We start from the raw sequence: 8,423 nt of genomic DNA, 5'->3' as shown, positions 1-8,423 counted from the left end.
TTGTGGAGTTTGAAGGAGCTGGCAAAAGTTTAGGACTGGCATATTGATTTCTTTCCCCACCACCCCACACCCAAACCAGGAAGACACAGCCCCTCAACAGCTGCCAATCAAAGAGTTTCCTGTCGAACCCTTCCCTGCAGGAACCCACAGAGCCTTCTACGTCATATTTCATCCCAGGGAAGAACCAGGTTGTGGTAGGTGTCCCGCTCCTTCAGCTTTGCTACTCTAAACAGGCAAAGTTTATTTTTCAGACAAGGTGTCACAGAGGCATGAGAAGGACAGCCACAGATGTAAAGTGGAGCTTGAGTCATATGTCTGTCAATCGGGCGAACATCTGTGTGGTTTATGATCTTATCAGCTGGGGAGAAATGTGCAGCTGAAATGTCGTATTGAATAAATGAGGAATGAGAAACAGCTCCATTGGAGGCGGCCTTGGCGTGACGCCATCTGCTTTTTATCCCACATGTGCTGGAGTCAGTCCCATGTTTTTTCAAGGGCCAGCAGGCCCCCTGATCTGTTACTGCAGTTGAAAGGACCTCCAGGTCAGTAACTGTATCTGTGTAAACATGAAATCTTCCTTCCTCTCCTCTCCTTTGCATTACACAACTCTTTCCTCTCTTCCGTCTCCTCTCTCTCTCTCCTCCTTTCCTCTCTCCTCTCCTCTCCTCCTTTCTCTTCACCTCTCCCTCAATCAGAAACGGCCGGCACCCCCTGTCCCACTGCAAAGCCGAGCTGACAAGAAGAAACCAAGAGTATCGGCCCAGACCCCAGGCTCAGGGCCCCTCCCCAACAGCACCCCTTCCCCTGCCGCCACCAGTTTACACGTCAAAGATGCGAGTCAGAAGACCGGGGATAGCCGGCTGGGTAGCCAGAACGACAATCCTCCCCCTCAGCCCAGCACAAGCTCCACTGATGTGCCAAGGACAGCGCAGCTCCCCCTGCAGGCTGGCCCCATGCCTCCCCGCACTGAACCCGCCGTCTGCACTGACGAGCAGCTTGCTGACAGCCAGCACAAGAAGAAGAAAGCCAAGAAGCAGATGGAGAAGGAGAGGGAGCGGTTGAAAGACGATGGGAAGGGCGAGTCGGTGGAGGCTCATCCTGACCTCAAGCCCAACGTGGAAACGCGTGACAGTAAGATGCTGTTCTGTTCTCTGCATGGTTATCATACATGGCAACCACAGCTGTGTTCTGTGATTCTCAGGAACTTAGATTAGATGTGCCCTTTTTCTATGCCATAGGTAAGCTTCCAGCCTGCATTCCAAATGTACAATAACATTTTGCCGTCTTTTAACAGTTTGTGAAGAATACATGAACGTATTGTATGCGTATAAACGTATAATTTGCCAACCTGGTTACAGCTCTATGATGGAAAAGGGCTATAATGGGTCAGCCTGGTTCTAGCTCTACAGTGGGAAAGGGGTATAATTATAATGAGCCAGCCTGGTTCCAGCTCTACAGTGGAAAAGGGCTATAATGAATCAGCCTGGTTCCAGTTCTAGAGTGGGAAAGGGGTATAATGAGCCAGCCAGGGTGTAGCTCTAAAGTGGGGAAAAGAACATTAGGGAATTGTGACCCACTCCTTTTGTGGTATGACTATGTAAAAACAGTTAGCAGTTTTATTCTGAACAACTTTGCTCTGAAGAATGCACAGGTTTTTCATTGTTAGTTTTCTTATCTTCTCATGCAGTGTAAACTGTTGTGAGGAAACGTTTCTGTCCAGTCTGGGCTGCCAAAACACTGTCTGTCTCTGCGTTTTCTCAAACACTTTGAAAGACAAATAGTGAATTACAGACAGTGGCTAGATGTGAGCGCTTGATTTGGTTTCACCTCAGACAGGAAACCTATTCTGCAAAAACTGCAACAAAATGCAGAACATTTTAATTCCAGCTTGGCTTTCTCTGTCTGTCGTATCGTTGTTGTTTTTTTTTTTAAACGAACACTGGCCTGAACATGCTGTTCTAGCTGGCTTCAGATGATCTCTGTGTGTGCAGAGGTGTGTGCTTCGTGCCGGGTATCAGTTAATCCCCCTGCATATGGGGATCGTTGATGATTGACGCAGTAACAGCATCAGTGCTTCGTTGTGACCAGGTGTAGGGTTCTCCTGGTGGCATCTATCCATGCACCCCTGTCGGGAGGCTCGCAGTCACGGGCCGCCTGGGCACACACAGGGCACACACGGGGCACACAGGTGCGTCTGCGCAGGTGGGACCTACCGTCATGCTGCGTCTCTGTCTGTCTGTCTGTCTGTCTGTCTGTCCGTAGGGCAGGAGGGTGCAAAGACACCTGTCACTTCGCCACCCCCTGCAGAGGTACCTGACTACATACTGTGAGTACAAACTCACTCTGCGTATCTCTCCCAGTTTACCCAACATCACATCAGGGTTCCTGTGGTTTTCAGGTGAATGCACGTAAAAAAAAATTGATGTGTGGTTTACAGAAGACCCTCAGCAGACTTTTCAGATATGCTCAAAATGGACTTTCAAGAAAACCCAGGGCTTTCAAGAAAACCCAGGGCTCTTCTGCTTCTCGCACTTATCGATTTGTTATTGATACTTACTAACTTGTACAGCATAAACCTCATAGACCATAATATTGAGCTGTCTGGAAGAAATCAGTATTTGAAGATAAACCCCAGAGAAACTTACATTAAGTGTGACTCATCAAACACCAAGTCAATGGCCTTTACACTTGGTATGTCCAACCAAAAACCTATCCCTGAGTTTTCCCCTTGAATTTTATTACTGGACCACCTAACTGTAGTTTGCTGCATCTCCAGGTATTGTCTGTACTTAAAGATGGTTTTTATTTCATATTCAATAGCTGAGCCATTTTCACCCCTTTTATTGTTGAAATGGAACTGATTCAAAGCAGTGGTTTGGGTTCATACTAAATATATTCAAAGCCAATTGGAAAAATTGATGGTAGGCTATGCCATTCCAATAAAGAAGCCAACTTTCACATACACAGTGTGGAATGAGATTGAGAAAGGCTGGGAAAAGGAAAACAGATGATCTAATGTCTTAGATTTTACATCTTGAGAACACATCTTGCTGTTACATTACTTTCATAAAAATCCATGGGCTTTTGGTTTATCAATCTGCATCGCCACCTGTAGGCAAGAAAAATAAGTGCAGTTTTACCAGCTGTAAAACTGTAACTTCACCAACTGTTATAAAGTAGCTACCAACCAGACGTGATAAAAAAAATATATGTCTGAAAATGAAAAGGAGAAAAGAAGTTACAAACAGTACCATCGTCTGTATGGGCTTAACGTTCCTGTTTTCATTTCACCTGCAAACTTTACACCATACTGACAATTAAAGCTGTACTCTTGTATGTGCGTAGTGGTAATTGGTGTGTTCCCCCCCCCACACAGAGTGTACGGTCCCATAACTGCTTTGGAGCAGCGGCAGAGGTACAAGGAGGACTTCTGCGCTGAGTACGATGAGTACAGGGAGCTGCACTCCCGAATCAGCAGCGTCACTGAGATATTTGTCCAGCTGAGCGCCAAAATAAAGACCATCTCCTCGGGAACAAAGGAGTACAAGGTGCAGGAAGCTTGGCTGCCGTTGGCTCAGTGGGGACAGAGACATCGGGCGCTGCTGCAGGAACTGTGTGCTCTGTTGTGTCATCGTTTGTTTAGCTTGGATGTGAGCGTATTTGAGTGGCCGCTGCCTCCGTTTATGAATACCTGCCTCGTGCAGCTGTGGATCGCCTCGCTTTGTGTCTGAAATCATGATTTGATTTCTCTTACAGCTTATGGAGGAGCAAATAATAGACAAGTACAACAAGTATAAAAAGGTAAGGAAGAGGATTTGCAGTGAAACCGCAGCTTCCTAACAACAAGGTGGCAACTAATTCAAATTTGCCAAGAGTAGCTGCCGCTGGGCTCTGAAAAAGTAGCTGAATTTTAAAATGGTCTTTTTGCATGTATAGTCACAATCTTAAACAATGACAGGCAAATTGTCTGGACATAACTTCAAATTAGTGAAGCATATGGTTCCACTCTGGGAAAAGCTTCTTAGCCACAACTATTTCGTGCCAAACGGCATTTAAGATAACTGTGCAACATTTGCTCTAAGGTGGAATTCATGGAACCAAAGTTCACCTTCAGAAGCCTGTTATAGCCATGCTTAGTATGTCCAACACTTTCCCTGGGTTCTGTTTTGTCACAGATCCAGTCTCCTGTGTCTGTGTCAGTAGCTTTAGCTTTTTTTCTATCCTGAATGAGTAACATACTCTTGATGAGGTTGAATCTGCATTTCTGCACTGATGATGAGGAAATGTGTTCTTTTCTCATCCTTGACATGTCTGCAGTCGCTTAGTGTAAGGTAGGATTAGATTCTGGGCTGCCTGACTCCTCTATACCTGTCTCTACAGAAGTTTCCTCATTATCGGGAGGAGAAGAGGCGCTGTGAATATCTGCATCAGAAACTGTCGCACATCAAAAGCCTCGTCGCGGACTTCGACCGGAAACAGGCAACTTTGTAGTGCTGGCATCACCTGTGGCTCTGGAGGGACCAAAAGGCTCTGCAGCAAGGTTCTCGTAGCTGTGAATGGACTCTGAAAGCAGCACACACTAAATGGCTTTTTCCAGCTCTATTCTTGTTTCTGTGCTGAGGTGATGCAGGTTCGATGCTGTCATGTATTTAGGAGTGGACAGTGACCAGTGACTCGTGATTGGTTCCGGCTCTTTATTGTTGCAGTTTCCATGGTTATGGAAGGAGTGTTCTGTGTCAGATAAAATTTCAAGAGAGTGTTCTGCATCTGATATAATTTGCCACATTTTTGTGTTTCTGTGGCAACATCATCCAAAATCCTTTTTCACATGGGTAAAAAAACAGGCACAGTGCTCAGAGAATTTTCATGCTGAACATAGCGACATATCAGGCAGCTGAAAGGAAGGAGGGGAGAGGCGTTGGATTATTTCTTGTTTTCGTGGAAGGTTTGTGAACGAACAGTGTAAATGTGAAACGATGAACTGGTTTTGAATCACTACAGAGCATTTGGGGAAACTTTGAAACTACAGCATGAGTCCTGCAATCAGTCTGGCAATGGGGTCATTTTTCAAATCTGGACTCTACTGCCCACTGCCCAGTGACATCTATATGGGGAAATCAGTGGTAGTGGCCAAGGTATTGAACTTCCTGTGGAAACAGGAAGTGAGGTTGAGCAGAGGGAGCTGCCTTTGTCTTTACCAAAGATAACATTGAGCATGAGCAGCAGGCCGCTGCGGCTTGAACCATAATACAATTTAAATTATCAGTTCAACAAGAATTTGTCACAAACGCTCATGATGAATTGACATCAGAAGCAACAGCTGGCAGTCAGTTTTATGTTGCGTCCTTAATTCATACAGATCAGTCTTAAACGTGTCCAGTGCACCATGGCAATTGCAAGAGAGACGGTTCCTTTCTGTCTGAAAGCACAAAGAGTGATCAGAGTTTGTTGTGTTGCAGGGAAAAAAAAAAAATTAAAAACAGGGCTGTGACTCGTGCGTCACAGGTGGAATCTCTCATTGTGTTTCAGAAACATGAATACCAGTGATTAGCCAGTCCTGGGTGTCCAGAGTTTTGTTTGGAACAGACGTGAATGGAAGCGGGCCGTCTAAACAGACAACATTTATACTGAACAACAGGACATTCTAGGTCCAAAGCTGCAGGACATTCAATGGCGCAATTTCAGCAAAACTCAGTAATATGAGGAGTGCGTGTTATTGGCTGTGTGGGAGGCCTCCTTTTCCTATCCCGGTGGAAGCCTGAGGAAGCATCATCTCCAACAGTGAAAGTGGAAGGAAGCGATTAACGATGTTTGAATCGTGAGGGAAAGCTGATCCCTGTTAAATGCACTGATCAATGCAGAGTTGCAAAATGTAGCCTGCACTCTGCAGCTTGAAATGGTCGCATTCAAGTTCTGCATTTGATGAATTCAGCTGCGCTTCTGCACGATATAATAATGTAGCTGAAAAAGAGTCACAGACACTAGTCTTGTAATACCCGTTATCTATTATAGGGCTGGAACCAAGCTGGCTCATAATACTCCTTTCCCACTGTAGAGCTGGAACCAGGCTGGATAATAATACCCTATTCCCATTATCGAGCTGGAACCAGGCTGGCTCATTAGTCCTCTTTTCCACTGCAGAGCTGGATCCAGGTTGAGTCTGCTTGTAGGTAATCCAGTTGAATCCAGGTCCTGTTCTGGGCCAACTAACTGTGGGTCCAGCTTGTGCCAGCCCTGATCCACCTCCACAGCTAGACAAGGGGAAGGGGGACAGATGGTTTCATGTTCTATGCCTGAAATGTTCTATCCCCCCCACACACACACACACACACACACACACACACATACAGAGGCCTGTAAGAACACGGCTTTGGTTCCACCACAATTGTCAGTGGACAAACTGGTCCAGGTGAGCTGTAGTGATTTCGCAAACCATTTAAACCTCAGCTCGCATTGGCCATGGCAGGCCCCCTGAAATACCAGCTGTGATACCTCTACAGTTGCTTTGCTGTTGTCGCCCCCCCCAACTTTCAGATTTTGATGGACCAATTACAGTGACAGGGTGGTCCTCACCTCTCCTGGACAGAAACTGAATCAGTGCAGAGGCAATGGAACTGGACACACTGAAGCTGGACAGATTTGCCAAAATAGGGAAGGACAGAAAAAAATGTTCTGATCTGCTCTATCTGCTACTGTATGTTTTGGTTTAGATGCCTTAAAAACAAGAATGGCGGACCGTGCAAACCAAAATTGTGGTACTGTATATGTCACCAGCTTATCAGATCCTGTGTGGTTCACCCGAATGTGCTGATTTTTAATCTTCAGTGTTCTCTAAAATTTAGTGTATCTATGCTAAAGCACAGCAACAGCAGTCGGTATGTGGTCTGCTTCTGTGACACAGTGGCCCCTTTTTTGCTCATATATTGAGTAATTATTTTATTGTTGTTTTGCTTTATTCTAAGCAGGAGGTCTTAATGGTTGTTCTTGCCTTAACGTTTCAGTCCTTCAACACTGTGCGGTCGATACAACCTCACTCTTAATCATTTCCCTTTTTTATTCATCTCTGCACAACTTGAGTGTTTTTAATATTGTATGTGTTTTCAATTATTTAATTAATTTATTTTTATTTGAAGGAATACCTACATAAAAAGTACATAGATGCCACTTTTCCTCTCTCTCTCTCTCTGTCTCGCTCTCTCTCACTCTCTCTCACTCTCTCTCTCTCTCTCTCTCTCTCTCTCTCTCTCTCTCACTCTCTCTCTCTCTCTCTCTCTCTCTCTCTGTCTCTCTCTCTCTCTCTCTCTCCCCCCCTCTCCCTCTCTCTCTCTCTCTCCCTCTCCCTCTCTCTCTTCCCCCCCCCCTCTCTCTGTTCCTCTTTGTCCCCCATGTCCATTAAGACAAACGTTATGGTTCTGTAGCACCACAGAAGAGTGTATGTAATTGTAGCGATCATTATTCTGGGGGTATGCATCTCTGTTTCTCCACCCTCTGAATAGGACAGTTGTATGACACTTGCTAGACACATGGAGTTATCTGAGAAGAGAGTGGGTCAGAGTTTACACCAATTTTAGCTCTTCGTTGTCAGAAGTTGTTCCTGGTGTTAGTCATCATCCTCTCCTTCAAGCCATGTGAAACAAACCTTGTGGGTTTGTCTTAGACTAAGACTCTGACCATGTGAATTCCTAGGATGGAGCACATCTCTGTTTTTTTTTTTATCACTGAGCAGATGGAGTAAAGTTATGATTGTGCTGTTTTTGCAAGTAGCTACAGCCACTTATCGGCTGATCTGAGGTCAGCTGTGTGCAAAATAATGCAAAATTGATCTCACAAATGTCTGATGCCACAAGTCTGTCTTTTTAATGTGTAAATGCCTGCTGGTTCAACTCTCACAAATGAGAGGAGGCATTGTCCCTCTCCTGTTGGTGACAGTGTCACATACAGAAAGAGAATATCCAAGAGTCCTTGTGAGAGTTTCTTTTTTAACCCCGTGTGAGGTGATTCTGTTTCTCTCAAACCAAATACACCATGAACTGAGACCAGCAGCTGACTGTCGGTGGTGATAGGGGAAAGAGCCATCATGAATTCCAAAATGGGGTTTATCAGTAAATCACCAATCAAAAACAATCATATCATTTTGCTGTGGAAAGCAAAATTCTTTGGTTCATACAAGTCAGGGATTGACAGCACATGGTAGCTCCTTCCCTTATGGGGTTCACGAAGCCTCGTTTTTCCCCATCACTCCCTGTCAGTACTTAGAGAGACACTGAATGCTGCTTTTGGGTAGAATGCTGGTGATGTACAAAGAGGTGTTAATGTAGGTGCCTTCTCTAGGGGTTCATGAATACTGTACTCACCTACAATGTGTGTTGAATTTGAAGGTGTGGCTTAATGTTGAACAAAGCATATGCACTCGAATGCATAAG

The 8,423-nt window shown here is 45.1% G+C and overlaps 1 protein-coding gene across 2 annotated transcripts in view; it reads left to right on the top strand.

Annotated features, from left to right (window-relative positions):
- The window catches only part of LOC118782378 (RNA polymerase II elongation factor ELL2-like), a 38,902-nt gene extending 33,157 nt beyond the window's left edge, over window positions 1–5,745 (top strand). Inside the window, exons 7-12 of one of the 2 annotated variants that reach the window (XM_036535704.1) lie at window positions 80–194; window positions 696–1,131; window positions 2,263–2,326; window positions 3,377–3,548; window positions 3,757–3,801; window positions 4,381–5,745. In XM_036535704.1, coding sequence (XP_036391597.1) covers window positions 80–194; window positions 696–1,131; window positions 2,263–2,326; window positions 3,377–3,548; window positions 3,757–3,801; window positions 4,381–4,491 — 943 coding nt within the window. In that variant the 3' untranslated portion in view covers window positions 4,492–5,745. Of the gene's footprint in view, window positions 1–79; window positions 195–695; window positions 1,132–2,262; window positions 2,327–3,376; window positions 3,651–3,756; window positions 3,802–4,380 lie in introns of both variants that reach the window. The other variant, XM_036535703.1, reaches the window with a different exon arrangement.
- The last annotated feature ends 2,678 nt before the right edge of the window (window positions 5,746–8,423 follow it).

This window comes from Megalops cyprinoides, chromosome 8 (assembly GCF_013368585.1).
Source record: "Megalops cyprinoides isolate fMegCyp1 chromosome 8, fMegCyp1.pri, whole genome shotgun sequence".
Classification (NCBI taxonomy): domain Eukaryota; kingdom Metazoa; phylum Chordata; class Actinopteri; order Elopiformes; family Megalopidae; genus Megalops; species Megalops cyprinoides.
This window is presented reverse-complemented; position numbering and strand designations above follow the sequence as displayed.